Source organism: Scleropages formosus, chromosome 8, assembly GCF_900964775.1.
Source record: "Scleropages formosus chromosome 8, fSclFor1.1, whole genome shotgun sequence".
Classification (NCBI taxonomy): Eukaryota; Metazoa; Chordata; class Actinopteri; order Osteoglossiformes; family Osteoglossidae; genus Scleropages; species Scleropages formosus.
In genome coordinates, this window is record NC_041813.1 from 19,927,069 (window position 1) to 19,948,547 (window position 21,479).

At 44.9% G+C, this 21,479-nt stretch overlaps 2 protein-coding genes across 4 annotated transcripts in view; one reads left to right on the top strand and one right to left on the bottom strand.

Annotated features, from left to right (window-relative positions):
- Nucleotides 1-100: 100 nt before the first annotated feature.
- On the bottom strand, nucleotides 101-11,514 carry pik3r4 (phosphoinositide-3-kinase, regulatory subunit 4). Of its 2 annotated transcripts, none has more exons than XM_029254482.1 (20): nucleotides 11,284-11,514; nucleotides 10,116-10,858; nucleotides 9,493-9,626; nucleotides 8,590-9,187; nucleotides 8,124-8,258; nucleotides 7,779-8,000; nucleotides 7,261-7,434; nucleotides 6,929-7,074; nucleotides 6,462-6,665; nucleotides 6,153-6,354; nucleotides 4,393-4,496; nucleotides 3,909-4,119; nucleotides 3,229-3,394; nucleotides 2,909-3,073; nucleotides 2,377-2,588; nucleotides 2,005-2,136; nucleotides 1,695-1,795; nucleotides 1,276-1,364; nucleotides 789-909; nucleotides 101-293 (listed from the first exon to the last, which is right to left on the bottom strand). In XM_029254482.1, the coding sequence occupies exons 2-20, from the start codon at nucleotides 10,831-10,833 to the stop codon at nucleotides 123-125; spliced, it is 4,005 nt and encodes a 1,334-aa protein (XP_029110315.1). In that variant the 5' UTR covers nucleotides 10,834-10,858; nucleotides 11,284-11,514; the 3' UTR covers nucleotides 101-122. The 2 variants fall into 2 exon arrangements, with proteins under 2 accessions (XP_029110315.1, XP_029110316.1); XM_029254483.1 differs by lacking the exon at nucleotides 11,284-11,514 and adding an exon at nucleotides 11,119-11,229.
- Nucleotides 11,515-12,914: 1,400 nt separating this feature from the next.
- Nucleotides 12,915-21,479, top strand: part of atp2c1 (ATPase secretory pathway Ca2+ transporting 1) — a 31,342-nt gene continuing 22,777 nt past the window's right edge. The window contains exon 1 of one of the 2 annotated variants that reach the window (XM_018757218.2): nucleotides 12,915-13,037. In XM_018757218.2, coding sequence (XP_018612734.1) covers nucleotides 13,014-13,037 — 24 coding nt within the window. In that variant the 5' untranslated portion in view covers nucleotides 12,915-13,013. Of the gene's footprint in view, nucleotides 13,038-15,844; nucleotides 16,003-21,479 lie in introns of those variants that run through there. The other variant, XM_018757217.2, reaches the window with a different exon arrangement.

The following is a 21,479-nucleotide window of genomic DNA, read 5'->3' on the forward strand; positions in this document are numbered from 1 at the left end:
AACAGGTCTACACCTGTGAGATTCATTTGTGGTATTTATTCCACCTTAATTTTCATCCTCGTTACAGGATTTACCCTAAGACATTATGTTCACTGGTTACTAGGTTGGGGTGGTGCATGAGACTATTTCCAAACTTTGACAATACCATCCCTGGAGGCTGTGACGATGAAGCCCTGCGTGGTCTGGAAGGTGGCGATGTCAGTGATGATGTCATGGTGGCCGACGGGCAACGATTCTGGTCCTCGTCGAGGGACATCCTCAGTAGAGCCACTCTTCTGCTTGCTGTGGATCTCCTGCACATAATATTCAGCGTGGATGAAAAGCAGTTTAAGTAGGGGGCTGCCTTTGTTCTTGTGGCTTAGAGAAAAAGAATAGAAATTTAAAAAAAAAAAAAAGATGCCCTAACAGCAGCCCCTGCATCCTTACCTTCCAAAAACCTTAGGCCCCCTCCCTTTTTTTTTTTTACTCAGGTTCAGTAATGGGTAGGTCTGAGGTTTACAGCTTGTGAAGTGATACCAAAAGTCTTTGTCACTATAAGAATGAATCGTGTCCTTCCATATAGTAGGAAAGGCAAAGGGTTACAAGCTGAGTGCCTTTACAACACACAACCTAAAATAGGTATACTGTGGTGCAGGTGCTGTATGATTCAGAAGAGGACAGGTTCAAACCCTACTTCCTGCTCTCATACCCTTGAGCAAGGCTAATTAACATTGTCACTTCGGAGCAAAATATCAAATAAATGCCAGTGAAAGAAAAGCGATGCTATGGCCCCACAGAACCCAACTCACCTGCACGACCTCTGTTCCTTCGATAATCTTGCGATTGTAGAAGACGGATGGGCAGTGAAGGGAGTCGCTAGCACCTCCTGCAACGATGTAGGACCTCTCGGGGTAGGCCAGGTCCCAGAACCTGTGCGATGCCACAGGGAAGCATTCTCAGTACTCTGTACTCACACAAAGGAGCTGAAAATACGGAATACATATTTTCATGATGTGTGTGTGTGTGTGTGTATATATATGTATATGATGGCTTTTTCATTATGATAGTAAACAGTGGACACTTACTGGCAGGTGAGAACCATTCTACTGAAGTCCATTTCACTTTGGCAGTGTTAGCAACATTAACCACACTAAGTGGTTATATGACTTAAAACTTTGCTTGCCTAATTACAATTCAGCTACATATAGAATACAGCTTCTTTTAATGAGAAGAAAGGATTTGAAAAAGTATGAACAAAACCTTAAGACACAATGAGTGCCTGGGTGCTGCCGCTACCTGATTCTCATGTCTGATCCAGCGGTGAGGAGCAGAGGGTTTCCATCTGCGGGGCTGCAGTATATCCCATGGACGCTGTGAGGTGAGGGCTGAGAGGCAGGGAGAGCAACATAACATCAACCACACAAAACAATCCCTGACACACGGTCCTACGTGTACCTTTATTCTCATGGCAGATGCTTTTCTCCCACGCAAGATTAATCCAAGTATAGCACATGCTGCTGCAAGAGCAGCAAAAGACACTTCCTGTTTTGCGGAAATTAGCAAAGGTAGTTAACCCAACTCCATGTAACAGGGTAAACACAGGCTGCCATTCCTGGCCATCCCCCAGCTGTACTCGACCCCCAGTGCCTTTAATGCATGACATGAATATAGATCCACGCAGGACTGAGTGTGAGCATTAAAATGTGTCGATGTACCTGCATTTCCGACAGGGGGGGAGCAGTGCTGGCCCACAGTGTGAACTTCCGGTCTCCGGTCTCCATGTCCCACATTGACACTTCGTTGTTGCCCTGGACAGCTTAATATACCGACAATGATTAAAAAGAAATCATAAACTATGGAAGAGCATGGTAATCCTTTAGCCATGACTATCTGCATTTCATATCCATTCCCTTGCTGCTGTAGGATTCACGCAAGCTGCATCTGTTGTGGTTTCCTGGCTCACAATTCAACTTTTAATCAGTACACATAATGTCTGGAGATTGACTTGGACTTTCGACTTCCTACCAGCGATGACAGACGACTGGTACAGTGGATGCATAAGCAAGCGGCGGATTCGGGCCCGGGCTGGATGGGAGTGGTTGGAGATGGGCAGCTGGAAGCGCATGTCCCAGCATGCCATAGTGCCATTACACGTGCCTGTGGAGGGCAGTGGTGAGGGAAATGATCAGGGTGTCACATATAAGCATTTCCAGAATAGAGGAGTTACACACAATATAAACAAGTGTGAGGAACTGAATTACTTCAGCTGGGAAATTTGAAAGTTTTCCTTCTGCATCTGATAATGTTTATACATGTACCTTGTCAAAATGTCAATTAGTACAGGTGGTCCTTGACTTATGATGGGATTCCGTCCACAATAAGAGGAAGGGCACTCACCCACGCATAGCCAACACTGGTGCATGTCCACAGCGAAGGAGGTAATGAGACCAAGGCGTAGGTCGTGCCGCAGCGTCCAGGCATCGCTGTTGCTGCGCAGGTCCCATCCCACCAGTGAGCCGTTGACGGTGGCATAGGCCAGCACTGACTGTGCCCCCGAGTTGAAGTGGTGCATGTCCACCACACAGCCGTCCTCCTTCAGGTCCAAGAACCTGAGTGGGGACACGACAATCCACCCAAATAAACTTTGCAAAGAAGCTTGTGGTGTGAACTTCTAACCAAACAGATTAGGAGATACAGATGCACACATGCAATTCTCAAGGTATAGTTGATTTGTCCAACACCACCATTTTTGGCAGCGCACATTCAACTAAGAAACCTATTCAAGTCTCGGCTTCAATAAAGTCGGTAAGTAGGGGACACTGTAGTGTATATTCAGGAGAACTCCAGCTGAGCATCAGTATTACAACCTCTAGGACATCTGTGGAGAGAATATCAATGGAAGGAGCTCTGAAGATACATGGTTCCACACCTGGTCTGGGAAGTGTGGACTTTGGGTGATTTGGGTGGTTTGTTGGCCTCCACTGCGAGCAGCTGGATGGATCCATTGTCAGAGGCCACTGCCAAGTAATGCGAGCCCTGGCAGAAGCTCAAGGTCTTCACATGTCCTCCGATGCGTGAATAAGTCAGCACCGATCTGAGAGGAACACAGCACAACACAAACTGTTAAAACTGCTGTCTCTTTACCCCAACTGGCACCACAAAGACACGTGGAGCAGGGAGCTCTGTGAGATCCCCATCTGAAGATCTACTGAAACAAAGTGATTCTAAGAGCCCTGGGAGGTGGCACACCTGGTGGTTGTGGTCTTTCCCTCCATCTTCTGACAGTCCCAGATTTTGATGGTGCCGTCGTTGGAGCACGTGGCAAAAATGGAGTGCTCCTCAGACACACGGATGCGGTTCACAGCAGACTTGTGCTCATGTAGGTGGGCCACAAGCAAGCCCTTCGGATGCCATCCTGCAACAGAGATTTTTTTAAAAATATATGTAGCACGCCTGGGCTGATGGAGAGGGGGGGAGGAGAGTACTCGCCGCACTGGGGACTAATAAGCTCTATTTCAACCCCTGCACCCAACAGCGATTGAAAGAGAAGGAGGCGGAGCAAGAGACGGACGCCCGACTCCTACGCCGTGAGAGCAAAGCACAGACTACCTTACGCAGCCCTGCAAGCCCAACAACACCGGCCCTCTCTGTACCACTTCCCGGTCCCCCCATTCCTCCATTCCCTCCCCCGTAACCCAATCCACTATCTGTGACGACCGTAAATAAAAAGAAACAGGAGCACACACACCAGCGGTCTCCTGCATCCTGTCACACCATCATCACTAACGACCACCCAAATCAGGTTCAAGGACACACCTATTTCACACCTTGACTCCGAGAGGCCAGGCTGTCCTAGTACAGTTAAAACTAAGCTCTACGGTGTGAGGTGGAGTCTCGTGCGTTTCTGAGTGACGCTGTAGTGCTCGCACCTGGTGGCGGCGGGCGGCTCTCCCACTCGGTGCTTTCCATCATCTGCTTGGCCATGCGCTCGGCGGTGCACTGCTCCCGCTTCTGCTGCACGAGCTGCTGCAGCTCCGTCTTGCATGTGGTGAGGCGTCGCTGGTAGGTGGAAGCTCCACCCACAGACTGCACCACGGGCAAGGCTGCCTTCCTGGGCTGCAACGCCGGACCCTCTGTCACCTGCAGAGGGTCAATATGTGGACCATGATTGCTAAGGGGACGGGACAGGACAAGACGGGATGTGAAAACCTATTTAGCCCCAAATTTTGACTTATAAGGCATGAATTTAGAGCTTGCCACTAAAACAAATGCCTACTGATATAAATATAATACAAACCCGCAAGATATTATTATTTCTATATTATGAAATATGGGGCAAACAAGTTAGTAACAGTAATAGTACTAGAAACTAGTGGAACTACGGCATTAGTGTGCTGCGATAAGTTTGGGTACCGTGGGTGGTGGGGGGGCTGCTGTGACATTAGATGGCTCCAGGGACCCAAACATGCTTTTCCACTCCTCATTCATGTTGGAGTCCTGCTTTGTGTGCTTCCTTGCTGAAAATGACCAAAAAAAAAAAAAAAAAGAAAAAAAATCTGAAATGAAAATACTGAAAAGGTTTGTTAGAAAAGAGCAACGCTTCTTTTCCAAAACTGTACTTTAACAGCTAACATACAATGCAAGAAAAAGGCAATGACTTGCTCTGTGTTGTCTAACCACAACCTCAGAATAATGTAGCTCAATACAAACACAGAAAAACAACTGTGCCATCAACTTATATTAGCTCTGAGTCCTAGCCTTTGGTTATAAAGTTTTATTTAAGTAGATAATTTATCTCCAAAGTTCCATTTGTGTGTGTGTAAAGTCATTTATCTGACAGCTGATGGGGAAAAAAGATTTGGAAGCATGAAGAGCCTGGCTTTGGTATTAATACAAATTTCATTTGGACAGAATCATGCCAAAAATAATATGGCGAGTCTCTGATGAAGGGAAGTAAAATTAATTTTCTCAGACGTTATCAGGATGTTTGTGAGCTTCCTATTTCACCTAAAAAGTATTATGTTCTTTCTTCTGACATTCCCATAATCGTAAGTCATGAGAAACACTTGTGAGTCTGAGTCAAGAAGGCACTTTTGGGGTGAATGTGGGGATCACAGCCTACAAAGGACACAAATAACAGTGAGTCGGTCTAATTGCTCTCAGTCCAACAGCTTCCAGCCAACAGATTATAGCACAACTACAGTAAAAGTGTGCCGTTACAGAACCAGTCATGGGAAACCTGTGACCGTGGGAAAACAGCGCTTGGTTAGTTAATTCTCACATAACCCGAGCTCCAAAAACCACTGTAACCTTCCTCTGATCATACTTCCAAAGAAAATATGAAATATTAACCCTATCATCACTGTCTTGCTACAGTGGCTTTTAGGGTTTTTAAGGTTAGTAGCTAGATCCTAAATAATTAATGCTGCATGCACTGACATAAGTTGGGTAAACAAAACATTAAGAGTTGAAGTTTGAGGTCCCTGTAGTCACTGTGAGGTTCTGTAGAGACAGTCTAAGATTTCGTAGAAAGTCAACATAAAGTGCTCTCTGCACTCCACACCTGAGCACTGCGAAAAAAAAAACACAGGTGTTACATTCCGTCCACAGGACATGCGGTCCCTCAGAGCGCAAATGGGACACGCGAGTCGCCTCCCTACACCGTGACTGTACCGCACAGCCAGGTACGAGCCAAGCAAACGCAGCAGACGCATCCCGTACGAGCAGCCAGTCACAGGTGTCAGCACCGAAGGACGCTTTGTTAAAAACACATGCGATAAAACGCTAAAACGGGGTGGGCAGTATACCAGGCACTGAAGTGTCCATGTCTGAAAATAAGCAAAACAAAGAAATTCATGTAACGCCAATGTCGCAGCCCAATTCTTGATCCGCTCTATTAACTGGCCTCGTTGCAGCACCAACGTTTATAGTTATCACACATTTCTTTTTAAACTAGCTGAGAAAAACAATATTGGCAAGTATATTTTTCCAGTTTTGAAATCAAACATAAAATATCTATACTTATTCTTCATTCACTTCATTGTAACAAAGACCACTATTTATTCTAGGTAGAATAAAATCTTCAACATTAAAAATTAAAATAATAAGCAGAGACAAAGCATGATCCATCCGTGCACATCCTCTCTAGTGAAAGCCGCGTGTCCTGCGCCCACCTCTCTTGTCCTCGGACTCGTGCTTGGGCTTGACAAGGTCCACGTGGCGTCCCATGATGCCCAGCGCTGCCAGATCAATGACCCCACTCTGCATGGTGTCACCGAGGTGGCTCTGGTCCACGACGTTGGCCTTGGCCTTGCTGGATTTCAACATGAAGTCCTTCAAGGCCAGAAGCTTGTCTTCCTCAGCCTCTGTCATTCCCTTCCAAGCGCACGAATGTTCGGTTAACACACACTTATCTGCAGAGACACAGCTACAACATTATAAGTTCTTCAGAGAGCCTGTGGACTTCATCTACCATATTTCACCTGTGAGAGCAGCTTCTTCAGCAGCTGAGCGATGGCAGGATCCTCAGGAATGGGGCACTCGGGGATGAGGCCGTTTCGCTTCTTCTGCCGAAGCAGCAGATGCCTGAACAAGCTGCCGATGTCCTTGGAACGCAGGGAGTAGTCAAAGATGGAGCGACTCACCGGCTCCTTCAGCACACTCAGGAGAACGATTTCTTTATCAATCTGCCACAGGAAGGATCTTGTCAGTCACACTACTCTACAAGATGGAATATTTACCTATAATTACTAGTTCAGTTAAGAACAGACATGGAGCATGAGTATTTGATTCATTTTTGAATTACAATGCAAGCGATTGACTTAACGTATTACATAAATTACAGGTATTAAAGCTATGTTGTATAATCAGGTTTTGGTTTATTTTTTCACTAATTTCAAGCATCGCTCGTAGTTAAATAATACATTGAGCTTGGGGTGCCTGGTCTTACCTGTATAATGGGCTGCGTGATGAAGGGCGTGAGGTGAGGCATGAGCTTACAGTAGACATCAGCGATGTTGAGGTGCTCTGCCACCACAGTGATGAAGCCCACGGCACCGTAGCAGATCCACAAGTTTGGGTGGCATAGGAATGGAGCTGGAGATGAAGAGACATAATGCACAGGCTCGTGCTTCATTTTCGTTGACCTCACGCTCCTGTATGTTCTAGAAAACACGTTAATGTCGCACAAACAAGGACCATCCCTCGTGTCCTACTGCCATAACACTAAAGACCGCAGACACATTAAGGGTTGCGCGGGCCCCCACGCCACGGCCACCTCACCGATGTCGCTGACAAACTCGTAGATGTGTGGCTTCTGCAGCAGCCCAAGCTGGCACATGCACGTGAGGGCATTGAGGGCCTTGCAGATGACAAACTCCTCTGCGTCACTCAGGCCCTGCTGCAGCAGGGGCTTCAGGATGGACGAGCTCTGCCAACCCACATAGGCTGCCACCCCTGTAGGGAAACAAGTGGCTCAAGATAGACTTGGGCACGGCAAAAAGAATGAGCATTTCAGGACTCGGGAGGTTATGTTGGATCCAGAGCCGGATTTTGGCGTTTGCGGGTCCAAACCATTTCACATACAAAAACGGGGGTAAATACAAACCGAATTACATCGACTGACAAGACACACTTTAACCTATTCTAACACTACACATTGACACTATACTCGTAGTTTCCCGAACAGCCGCTAGACAGCGTACTATTGTTGATCTGGAGCAACTAGAGCTCTAATATGGATTTTGGGGACATTGTTGCAACTGTACGTTGCTCTGTGAAGGTGAACTGGGTCTGCTTACCCACAATGCTGTCAAAGAAGGCGCCACGGAGGTGCCAGTCATTCTTGTCATTGAGGAAGGTGATCATATGGGAGAGAAGCACGTCGTTGGCCTTCTGCCGGCCAAAGAACACACAGAGGCGGGTGATGCCATTCTCCATTAGCGTCTGTTTGACGATGTTCTCGGGATCACTGAGCAGGGTCACCACTTTCTGTTGCACCATCTCATGCAGCGCCTGCAGCTCTGTGTCAGAGAGCAGAGCAAACACACAATAAACGACAGACATTCGGCGATCAATGCACATTGCTTATTGACGCTGATGCATGGAATTTCGAAGAGCTGTGGAATGCAGTGAGTAGCAATTACCAGAATCATAGTTTTCATTGGGATGCAGGGCTTCCTCAGCATCCTCCCCATTCAGGTCATGTTCCATATTCAGATTGTTCTCCTGGACCAGCTCAAGGAAGCGAAGGGCTGTTTCAGCCAGAAGTGCAATATTCTCTGGCAAAGGCCACAGACATACAAAATGGAGTAGGACATGAAATTCTGCTCATTACATAAATCCATAAAGAAGTGCAGAAATTACAAAAGACCTGTAGTTCACAAGGCACAGCAGATGCTACGAACCTATGCATTACAAATACAGGTAGTGCTCGACTTACAACGACCGTCCCGTCAAGCTTATTACATTATTTTGGTTTATTATTATTAAATGGGTACCGATGCATAATGAATCCATAACAAAGAATTTGCTCTTTCTTTCCATCTCCGTTTCTCTGCCAGGGTGTTTCATTTTCCCCACTCTGACGCTCCCTGTTTCAGGCCAGGGTACCTGCATAAGCCAGTCTGACGATGGTCGCCTCATCCTGGGCCAGATGAGCAATTCCAGGCAGGATGTACTCAGGGTAGATGTTGATGTCGTTGCGGGGCACCTCCTTGACCAGCGCCAGCACTTTAGTGAGTGTGCGCAGGGCCTCAGCTCGCACGCGGGGCACAGAGTCACTGCAGAAATGCAGCAAGTAGGGCGTGATGCGGTCCAACAGCACTTCGACACTAAGCCGCTCTGCCAGATGCAGCACCAGCTCCAGAGCCGCCAACTTGGAGTCGCAGGTGCACAGGGTCTGCAGACACGATGTAATGACAGACACAAGCACGGCCAGCGCGTGCTCCTTGGTAGTGTCTGACTCTGTGGCTCGCGCCGCTTTCTCAGCTTGCTCACCCCCGCACAGATTGTGGAGGATGTTCTCCAGGTCCTTACGCACCACTAGGACTCGTTCGTCGGCTGACTGGAACGTCTCCTTGGCAAACTGGGCCATGTAGGGTTGCAAGAAAGTATAGAAGATGTCTGGGAAGGCCTTTCCCCTCTGCTGCTTCAGATACTCCTCTGCAGTCAGACGCTTCTCTGGCTCACGCTGCACCATCTGGGCCACCTGGGTAGGTTCCCCCCCCGCCCCGACAAATCAGCACAATTATGACACGGAAACAAGAAGATATTTTACTCATTGTTTCTAATTTCTTAAATGTTTAAAGAACCAAAACCTTTGGTCCTGTTTTGCAAATAGAGAAACAACCAAAAGGGACACATGAACTTCTTTTGAAAACAGTTTCCTGGGAATCTGTCTAATTTACATAATCAGCCTTATAAACTGGATAGAATGTAATATCTCGTTAAATAAAATCCATCAGCTAAGAAACAGAATAAATATAAGATCAGAAGTCCTTATTAAAACATTACCAGCTCTCTGACGCTCCTGTCCTCGATTTTCATGAGCACTTGCTCGGTCTGGAAGTGCCCTTTGCGGTAGGCCAGAAGCTGCGAGAGGTCAAAAAGAGGAATCCCCTCTGTGAAGAGCTCTGCTATAACACAACCTGGAAAACAGAAGAACAACACAACACCACAGTAAGACTGCCAACAAAAAGAAGCTGAGGTTCTAGGACTTCCTGCCCTGAGCTGAACCATAACCCAGTGATGAAACTAGACATTTACCTCCTGAAAGAACTGTACATTTTAATGTCCCATTAAGCTCCATTATCCGGTTTGCAGAGTGTCACTAAATCCATGCTGACGAGTAATCTACTGCTGCATGCCTAGGCCTGTTACCCTATGTATATGTATACGTATTAATTTAGTTGATGCTTTTCTCCAAAATGACTTAAAATGTCAAGCAACTTACTATGATTCATCCATTTATACAGCTAAGAAATTTTTACGGTAACAATTGAGGGTAAGTACCTTGACCAAGAGGACTACAGCAGTGGGTGGGATTCAAACCTGGGACCCCTGAGTCCAGAGGCGGTGGCTCTCGTGCATAGAAATGGAACGACAGTGAAAACGGAAGTGGAAAGAAAGCGGAGTACCTGCAGAGAATATGTCCATGGCCTGTTTGAGTTCCCCGCGGGTCCTCTGGCTACTGGAGCTGAGGTCCATGAGAGGTGTGGTCTGGTCACTTTCTGTGGCGAACATGCTCCCGTCCACGAAGCGCTCGGGAGCGATGTAGCACGTCCGTCTCCGCGACGTGTCAAAAAAGTAGTTGAAGTCTGCCGGGTTGTCCTCCGGCAAGTAGGTGGGCTTGAAGCTGGCAAAGTCCGTAAGGAGCACCCAGTTCCAGCTGGTCACCATGATGTTCTCAGTCTTGATGTCGCCGTGTCTCACGCCCGACTTGTGCGCCTGGTCCACGGCGTTCAGGATCTGGAAGGCGATCCACTTCTTTTCGATGTTGTTGAGGAAAGGCCGCGTGCTGATGCGGTCGTACAGGTTGTCCCGCACGAACTGGCGGAAGAGCATGGCAGCCTTCTCCGTGAGCGTGGCCTTCTGGAAGGGCAGACAGTTCTGGCACGAGTGCAGCCTGATCTTGAGCTCCTCCAGCTCTTGCTTGTAGCTGGTCAGAGGCAGAGAGGGGTCCTGGATGGCAAACACTTTGACCACCACGAGTCCCTCTCTGTGCTTCGCCCGAGCCACCTTGAAGAACCTGGTGCTGCCCAGGCTCCTGTCATACTCGTAGTCGTGGATGTCGGAGAAGTAGCTGTCCACGGACAGAATCTGGGACGGAGCGATGCCCGCGAGCTGATTCCCCATCACGGCGCAGCTTCCGTCCAGCTGACTGTCAAATCCAGTGGCAATTTTGAATTTAAAAGGAAAAAAACAGAACCAGAAAATGAGAAACGGCACACGCTGCTCATGACGCACAAGAGCACATCAAAGACAATAGCATCTGACACTGATCTGCATGGGGCAAGCACAAGATGACGTCATTACACCTCAACATTTTTAGTGATGTACAGGACACGACGCGCGCGCACAGTCAGCACTTTGAGGAGAAATCAAAGAGGCCGCACTCTTTTGGAATTATATGCGCAGCACCTGCTACACGAAGTCAGTGTCCGTCGTCGCTGTCGCGCTTCTAGAACTGGCACTGCCACTGACGAGACAGTTCTGACTTCGGCACAGCGAAGGTGCGAAACAACGGGCACAACAAACAGTGAACAGAAAGCACGTGCGTCACGTGACGCCGCCCTGCTGCCGTACCTGCACTGACTGAGGAGCACGACGTTACGCGGCAGCGCTACGCAATGGAAATCTCTGCGCCGCTCTGCGTTTCTTCAGCATTTCGAACACAGACCCCTGAACGCGACTGTGCATTTAAAGCGCCCGAAAAGGACCGCTGTTTTCAAAACAAACGACACCCTCTGGACACTTGGCTAGCTGAACATTCTGCATCATTCAACGCCAAGCTCCTACACTTCCGCCGACCGCAGAATGAGCTGCATTTACTTCCCGAAACTACTGTTGTACTTCCGGGTTAAAAAGAATACACTTCCTGTATCCGGGAGCGCTCGTGTGTTCAGATGTTTTGGAAAGACCAGTTTAGCTTCCTCAGTTATTATAGTTTATTATTTAAAAACGTACTGCTTGGTTTTTTCTGATAAAGAGAATACGGTCTGATCGATCTTGTTATCTTGCACAATTCCATACTCAATACAGTAAATTTTGTAACGAAAGTCTCTATATATTATATATCGCTCATCATGATCATGTTGACACCAAGTTAAGCAGTGGTTGGTCTCCAGTAACTATAGGTGTAAGAACTATTATGTTATGTACGTATATCAAACATTTTGCGTAACATACATTGATATTCACGTTATTCATATGACTCCTTGTTGGGTTTGCATTGTATATATTAATATTTACATACCAAGAGTCTGCACTGTTAATATGGTCACTGATACAGCACTTCTGATGCTCAGAATATCAGTAAAATTTTGCTGGCCAGTCACTGGCAGGCTGCACAGTTCTTTTCCGCTTTGAGTATTTGCTAGAGCACCACGTTTCGCACTGAATCGCAGACCAATGGGCCTGACCCATTTACGTAATTCAGTTCAAATTTCGATACATGCGTGTAAATCCAAAAGTATATATAAAGCTTCTAAACATGATTGCAGATACCTTCTGACTTATAGTCAAATGTAAGTAATATGTGTTTGTAGAAAATCCATGTATCAAATGTGAAGTTATACACAGCAAAACGCTGGAACGACCTCTACTGTTCCTGGTCTGAGTGTGTTTTTAGAAAACAGAAAGGTGAATAAAATACTGTTTTAAAAAATAGATAAACAAACAACCTTGTCTGATCTACTGATTTGTCTGAACTACTGTTACTACACTGACACTGCATATGACAATAAAACCCTCCCCATTTTGGCCACCAGGTGTCACACCCACTGAATGAAAGAGTTCGCAGTATTTTAGCCTTGCCTTGAACCGATGTTAGCACTACGAAAATAATCTCTTGGCGAATAATTATATTTTCAACATCCTGCACAACTTAGCTCCTGTTAAATCACCCTTGGATCAGGTTAGTGATCTGGCCGAAAGTGAGCTCTGACAACAACGAACGAGAAGTCAAAACTGTACTGTCAACCTGTGGCATGCATCTCTGATTGCGTTGCCATTGAAGCGCAATCTGAAAGCTCTCTTAATTTCATGAATAACTAAAATTAAAATGACTCTTCAGCTAATTTTGTGGAAATGTATTGTGCATATTTGCTTTTTCCTATACAGAATGTGAGCTCTAAGTTCTTTCCAGCCAAGTTTTAGCATAAACAACTTCCGATCTGAGGAACGTGTGAAGGCTGAAAGTCGCCACTAATTGGTGTTTTGGGCGTTGCGTCACGACGTAGCTCCTCCTCTTCCGGCGCACGCGGCGTGGTGACCTCACCGGCGAGCGTCCGGCCGAGCAGCTCGTTTGACGGAAGATGCTGAAAAAAAGAGAGCAGCTGGTGAGTTCGTATTAATAGAAGCTTCCTCGTTTTACATGCGGTTTTTCCCCTTCGTTTTAACACGCAGCTTTGTCTTTCTGCGGGTCGCAGTGTTCGGCGAGCCAGTTATTGACAGCAGCCGAAGCCGTTTGCAGGTGCGAGCGGTGCTGTGGACAGAAAGAATACTGAGGGGAAGAGAGAGAGAAGGAGCGCGGCCGCAGCGCGCGCGGCGCTCTTTCCTTTCAGCCCGAGCGCGGAGTCCGTTTTGTGCGCGTCCCGCCGGCACTGTGACTGTGTGTCACACACCGCGAAGCCACCCTCCTCGAAACCCCCACAGCAGAGGTTCGGAGGGGACCTTTGCTTTGCCAACATGCTAAGTGTCCAGCGGCCGTTAGTGTTTACACTTTTTTTTATCCGCCGAGCACACTCACTGCGCCTAGGCTAATGCCGGTCTTTGTTTCATTCAGGGCGCGTGTCATCACGTGTTGTTAGAGCTGCGGGCTTTGAGCTGTCACCGTGCGCGCGCGCGGATGTGGAACGTCGTCACGTGCCTGCTTCTTTGGGCAGGGCAGTGTAAAGCCCCGCTGCGCTGGTGTGCGCAACGTTGTTAGGCCACTCGGTCGCTGCCACACCTCCACATGTCAAGACTGAAACCCCTCAGAGTTCAGTAATCGTTAACTTCTTCCCCAATACAATAGTTTCAGGTGTGGCTTCTAAAGTGGCCAACAGGTGGCGTAGCAGCTAGAGGTCCTCCGACTAAAGACAGGGACTATCTTCGAATCTGACCTCCTGCTGTAGTATCCTTGATGGGGGTTTTATCTTGAACCGAAACAGTAAAAATCACCCTGGTGTGTAAATGGGTAAATCGGTGTATGTAGCTTATCTGGTGAGATGCTTTGGAGGGAAGTATTAGATACATCCGAGAGAGACGTCGTTTTTCAGGTCAGACTGTGACATCCAGTGCTTCATAAGTGTGTGCAGGTTGCTTGAGCTCAGGGGTGTAATAACTGGACAGGTATTAGGGGAAAGAAATATTAGCAAGAACACTAGCAGTGGGAGAAAAAACATCAGATAAATTAATTAAACTAAATTGAACATACCGTCTTCTCAACTGGCGGTCTGTTTAACAGCAGTGTTACTTTTGACATCACGGTCGAAAAAACCTCCGCGTACATATGTGATTCCGCTTCATCACAGCTTGGGATGTATAGAAGTCTAAAATAAAGCTGTCACAGATATGATAGTCTTTAGCACTTACATATACCCATCCATATATCATCAATAACTGTAATGTAATCAAAAATTGTAATTGTAATCAATAACTGTCAGGTGCAGGGAACAGGTGATCTGCTGTGCACTGGGTTTGGGCCACGTTATGCCAGACAGGGTAGCATCATTCAGTAACGCTTACCAGTTATAAACTTCAAGCTACAGTAAAACTAAATCTCACTGAAAATAAAAATGGACAACTCCTATTTGAGGCATTTGACTGGTTCATTACAGTATATAAGCATGTCTGATGTTCGTCTCCTCCTGGCCACTTTCACCTTTTTTTTTTTATTTATTATTAATGCAATGAATAAAAGCTTATACAGACTTCTCTTGATTTATGGGTGGGTAAGTTATTTGAATTTAAAAGAGAATGTTGATGAAAATGAACCAAAAGTGCATCTTTCAACATTCATAACACAGGGTGGCAGCGTGTAATCTTACACTTATGACTCTTGCGCTACAGTATATAACATGGTGGTTAAATTCATAAGTTTTGAAGGTGTAGTAAAAATGTTCCTAAAAGACTACCTGTAAGTCAGTGTTACTCCACATTGGTTTCATGTTTAGGAATGTGAAAGCGAATTTGTGAAAACGTATTTTGTACACCACATTCTTCTAAAGGGGATTTTGTATAATGTGTTGCAGTTTCTGTGGTGTTAAAGGTGTATTGTAAAATCACCGGTGCAGTCGTTCTGCCTGCATGTATTGTTCAAATAGACATATTCGTGATATGGCCACCTTCAACAAACTTGAGCTGCTGCATTAGATTTAAATATAGATATAATTCAGTCTTTACAGTCTGTGCACTGAAAGTGTCAGATCAAACAGCGATAAAGACTCAATAACAAACCAAGTCATTAGATGGTATTTTATGCAGTTCTATAAGTAATAGTATTTCTGAGCTTTAATTAGAAACTTTTGATCCTGTTATTAGAATTAAACTGCCTAATACTGTGCCTTGCTTTTAAGTTCCTTCTGCTTTTAGCAGCAACATCATTGACACCAAGAAATGCTTGTCCAGAAATGTACAGTGCTTAACCTTGTGCCTCTGACTTAGTCCTGGTATTTTTAGTCATTCGCTTGGGAGCAGGTAGTTTTTCTTGATGATTTTTTTTTTTGTTCTGCCCTTAAGCTACGGACGACCTTACAAAAGCAGGATTTTGAAGCAGAATTTCAAACAGCTGATTTCTCATAAGAGCTCAGAAAGTGGCGGTTGGTCTCCCCATTCCTGTAGAACGACTCTGATCATTTCTGCCTTCTGGGGACTGCAATAATAGAACTGAAATCATCTGGAATGTGATTGCATTTTTAATAATAAATATAGATTGCTTTGCAGTATCTATGGCAACCGTAGCAGCCTAGCATCTCCTGTTGCCTTTGTTGGCTGGTTATGAGTGCAACATTCTCTGTCCCAGTGGTAAATCTGATCTAGGAGTGACTTCAGTTTGACATCATAATGCCTCTTCTGCTGTACTGGCAGGCGTGTTCCTTAAATGTATCTCCCCCCCCCGATCCTTTCCCAACCCTTCCGTAATTGGAGCCGTCGGCGGTTAGAAATATTTGTGCTGGTGTCTCTCTTTGTCTCCAAAGGCGTCACCAGTTTCGGGTCTGCTGGGAGTTTTGCTAGATAAATCACAGTGTCGTAGCAGGCGTGTCATTTTCTCGACTGACAAGGAGAATGGCAGGAATTAACGCTGAACATGAGGAAGTTCCGGTGCGTACCATGCTCTGTAAATTTTCTCCATGTCGCAGATTGTCTCATTTCTTTGTCGTTACGGTTCCCCGCTGTCTGGATTCGCCACGTACATGCAGGGTTCTGGTGCCAGAGGCTCAGCTTGGCTCGCTCCTTTTGCCTTGTTCTGCTTTGATAGTGAGCGCTCATCATTCAGACACCTGCAACTTAGTACTGTAGATAAAAGTTCACTCGTAATCATAGTGTCAGTACTTGTGTGCACTTCTGGGACAAATAGCAACCACTTTCAAACCTGTCACTTTGGCGTCTGAAAATTGAAGTGCCTGTTTTAAACTGTTGTTGCTGTTATGAGTACTATGATTTTTTTTTTTTTTTTTTGTTCTGCCTTATGTAAATTTACTTTAGCCCATCCACTCTGCACTAGGAACACAAATATGACCACATATGCACAGGCAAATGAACTGTACAAATTTTACACACACTTCAACCGCTGTATCGACTAGACATCAAAGTCCAGCTTGTTCTCGCATCATTCTGTGCATAATAAGTAGCTCTCAAATTTAATTAGCAGCTGTAGGCTTTTCCCTTTAATGGATTTTCGAAAATGAATGTTACAAACTGGAATTTGGCCAAGGCTTTGATCCCTGATCCTTTGCTTTAACCTTCTTGTATGAGGCGATGAGAACTTCTATTTTTGGTATACTGAAATATTTTGTTTTGGAAAATAAAGGCTCCTAAATATAAACAAACATGCAGTTAATCAATATTGTGTAGAAATAAAATGATCACCGACGTATTTTTCCACGAAGAGTGTGAAAACGGCGGGAGGGGTCCGGGCTGGAACGCAAGAATGGTTCATGATTGAAATAATGCATTGTGTGTAATTATGATAATATGCAGTTTGAGAGATTTTAGTTGGAAATGCTCCGTCAAATAGTGCTTCCATTTCCTTCCTTCTCATTCAGGCCAACAAAAGTGTTGAAAGGCACCTTTTACTGCATTTGAGTTTTTGAACAAGTTGATTTATTGCCCAGATGATGAATTTCATTCTTTGATGTGATTTGTATGAAGAGTTTACCAATAATTGAAGACTAAGTGGTTTTACAGAAATGGTTATTTTAAGCAATTCATACGGGAGCTTTGCTTCATCACTTTGACATGTTCTAGTGTTATTTCTTTGCAGTGGTTCATAAAGCTGTATGCTTGCTCTGAAAGCAAGACCTTGAGAATTCAAATGCATTACTGGATAATGGAAACTTCCGGTAACATAGTAAGGCTAGAGGGATCAGCTTAGCTGCCTCTTGTTCAGCCGTCATGGCTTTTATAATTAAACTTAGATTTTATCAGTGATAAATTGTTTAAATTTACTGTTCAGGTTGTGTGTGTGTGTGTGTGTGTGTGTGTGTGTGTGTGTGTGTGTGTGTACACCGCTTGTTTGGATGGCTGATTGAGCCTTGCAGTGAACAGTAAGGAAAAATCTTGCTTTCATAATGAATATTGTGGTCGTCGACTTACAACAGAGTTCCGTTCTGATGGCGTCATCAAGTCGGTTGTCATAGGTCACCAATCCCCTTGTACTGTATTACATAAATCGCAACAATATATAGGGGCACCTGGTAGCACAGCAGTTAGAGCTGCTGCCTTTGGACAGAAGGTTGCAGCATTGAATCCCACCTCCAGCTGTGGTACCCTTGAGCAAGGTACTTACTCTAAATTGCTCCAGTAAAATTACCCAGCTGTATAAATGATAAAATAATTGTAAGTGCCATTTTGGACAGAAGTGTCAGCTAAATGAATAAATGTAAATAGTTCATATCTATGAATTCTGTATGATAAGGTTTATTTTTTTGCTTATTTCACCCATTATTCATGTTAAAACAATACCAGTATAGACTAATATACAGTACACTTAGATCTTCATTGCAATTGCACTTTTCCTTTCTAAATCTGTTTCATTTCGCTTTTTTCTGCACCGCCGGAACTTATGTGTCGTCATTTAAAAAAAAATGAATGGAAGCATAAAGTGAACATTCTGTAAATAGAACAATGTTTTTATAAAAATAGTAGACTACTATACGGTGTTTCTGTAAAATAGGCAGTCACTGATACACTGACTGGTTGAGGTAGTATGGTACCTTCAGTGTTGTTGTAGATACCGGACAGAGCGGCCAGCGTTGGACGTTATAACCAAATGTCTGAATTTGGAAATAATATAATGAGGTCTGTGGGATGGCCGTCGTAAGTTGCATGTGTCCTAAGTGGGACGCTACCTGTACAGCTTTACAGTAGGCAACTGCACATACAGATGGCAGTGTGAGGTTCTTACTGGCGACACTAGACCTGCACCCTTGTCAGATCTTGTATATTGCACCCTAAGGAGTTCAACTCACCGTTGTACCTTCTGGAAGTCTGCAGGTGTGAAAATGCTGACTGATTTCACACCAGCTCGAAAGATGTGGGCTGGAGCACACAGGGTTGCGTGGGTGCAGTAAGCAGGGAGTGGAGGTGTTTGCCCTTGGCGTAAACCTGTTAAAGGTAGACGGGCGGAGCGTAGTGAGGTGTGACTCTCGTCCTCCCGTGTCTTAGTTTCCATGTGGCGCACGGGAGTGTTTGCTAGGGCTGCTCTAGAGGACCCTTCGTTACGGGTCCTCCGGCAAACTCAGGAACGGAAGTTTTGTTACTCTTTTTTGCTCGTGTTCAGTTGGGATATTATGTGCTGGGTTAAGTGGCAAAATTGGGCAGAGTGATTAAGAAAAAAGTTTGCTGTGTTTAATTAGGAACATTCAGTTCATTGTCTTTAACCTGTCCTCAAAGAACTCTTAATTTTGCAGTTTGTTTCACGCATCTCTCCTCATCGGTCACGTACTGCTGAATCCATTGGCTTTGCATTGTTTTTTGGTACCTTGGCAGTAAACGTGTGCATCTTATGTTGTTGGGTGATTGAAGGAGGAGCAAACAGCACCTGGGGTTGGGGGGTGTCAATTTATTCTTTTCACTTAAACGGATTTGTAAGAGTACTTTACGTACAGCTTTCAGAAGCTGAAAAAAATCAGTACAGGATATTATTTTCCCAACATTGGGAAAAGAAGTCCAAAAATTTCTTTAGCATGGGAGTGACTGTGCTATGCAGAATCCTGCAGTGTTTTGAATGAACACAGTGTTCCACTGAACATTGTCAGTATGATGGGCAGCAAGAACAGAAATTTGGAGAGCTTTTGTTTTTATGAGGTGGCAATATATTCCCTGTACTGAGGTCTTAGGGCTCCTGGATGTATGCGGTCCGCAGCGAAACACGATTATAGCCTGTGCCATTCCCACGAATGTACCGTCAAATCGGAAACTACTGATGTGTTCGGTGCATAAAAGTAGTGTGTGATGGGGCAAAAGTACTCTTACCATTGCCCGCTCAATTCAACCTTTGCCATCCATTTACATTTATTCGTACAGCAGATGTTTTTCTCCAAAGCAACGTACATCTCGGCGAACATCCACGGCTGTTTGTTGCCGCACTCGTTTACGTTAATTTTCCCTGGGTTATGCAGCTAACGTTGGGGGATTTTGGGGTGACGGTTGCACTGCGCAGGTGTATGGGTTTAGGTGTTCGGGTTTCGGGTCTTACGAGAGCAGTGACAGTCATCCTGGATTGCTGTCTGGGCTGTTAGGTGCACACCTGCTGAGCTCTGGATAGGCGTGTGCAGAGGCGGGGAACAAACTACAATGTGGACTGACCTGACCCAGACTGAACTGGTTTGTAGGGGTTCCAGTGTTGTTCAACACCCATGGGTTCATGTCCTGGAACAACAGGACTTGTTTTAAATGTCACTTAAGCTTATTTTCACAGTACTCTTTGATAGTCAGAGCTTCATTTGATAATGCTGTGTTTTTACTGCAGCAGTATTCTACAATTATAGGACCCTATTGTGTAAACAGCAGAACTTGTTCCCGAAAATTGACCCAAAAGGTGAATCTCAACGTAAAGCACAAGTTGTACTTTCTGAGATGTACGTCACTTTGGAGAAAAACATCTGATAAATAAATACATGTAAATTATTAAATGACCATTAATTAGTAGTAATTGAAAAAAAATACACTCTTTATCCCCAAAATGGTCACCCATTTCTTTTTCCAACAAACATGCAAATTTTTGCCTTCAAGTTTCCCCATATTTAAAAGACAATTGAAAACCAAGTCCAGAATATCAGAACTGCTCAGAGCTTCTCTGAATCCAGGCTTTGGAACTACATGTTCAAAATTACTTTTGCGTGGCATATGTCTCCTCCCTTTTTTTTTTTATCCCCTTTCCCTGTTTGCCTTATCATATAACTTTGTTTACAAAGCAGTTTTTATAATTTCTTAGTGTTTCCTTGTTCTGGGCTGCATGGTGGCACGGCAGGTTGTCCAGCTGCCCCACTTCTCCTGGCTCAGGCTATGCAGAGTTGGCATGTTCTCTCTATGCTTTCTTCCCACAGTCAAAAGATCTGTGTTTTAGGTAAACTTTTTACTCTGAATTGCCCAAAATGTGTATATCTCTCTGAATGTGCATGTGATTTCTTTGTGATGGACTGACATGCTGTCAGGGTGTACGCTGCCTCATGCCCTACACTTCTAGGAGGGGCTTCAGACTTGTTAAACTGTACAGTTTCTGTTCTACTTGTAATTCTTAAACTCCAGGGTCCCCATAGTTACCAGCAAAGTGCTCACTTGATATTTACATACATCAGCTCTGAAGTAGGCTTATTGAACCCCCCTCCCAACATTTCCAACCCATCATCAATGATGTATTCTGTAAATTTCACAGATTTATACATTTTTAATTGAAAGGTACTTCAATTTGTGTTATAATTTTAATGTGACCTGCCTTGGTAGTTGTTGTAATGACTGTGATCACTTATAAGCCCTTTTCTCTGTTTGCCAATTCATAAAGTGTCATTAGAGAGAAAGGAAGAGTAAATGAAATTGCTGTCAATCCCACCAATGGACTCCCCATGGTGGGGTTCTCTGTGAGTGACCTGCCGTACTCCGGGTGCCTCAAGTCACGAAAGATCTTATTGCTTCATTCATGATTTTGTTATCTAAACCATCCTTTTACGAAATGTCTCAGTTGTCATATAAATGAAGTCAGGGAGACACAAAAGGTTTTTTTTTCCCCCCTTCTTTTATTTCTGTAATAAAAGTCATTATTTTCCAGGAGGATATTTTACACTGTCTTCCGCCAAGTGGTAACAAGCACCAGCGAGAGAGCAGATGTGTTACCTCACAACGTGTATATGGTGCCTGGCTTTGTGTGATGAACTCTAGGAAAATGGCTATGACAATTTCCTCTATATTCACATGATGTAAATTGTTTAAAAAAAAAAAACATCGAAAAATGACACTTGGAGCAATGCACAATAGCATTATGGATGCTGTGTACAGTTACTCTGGACAGTTGAAGTCTGTGAAGAGTTTTGTTGTCCTTTCGTATATATGGAGAACTGCAGGATTTTCTATGCTGTCCT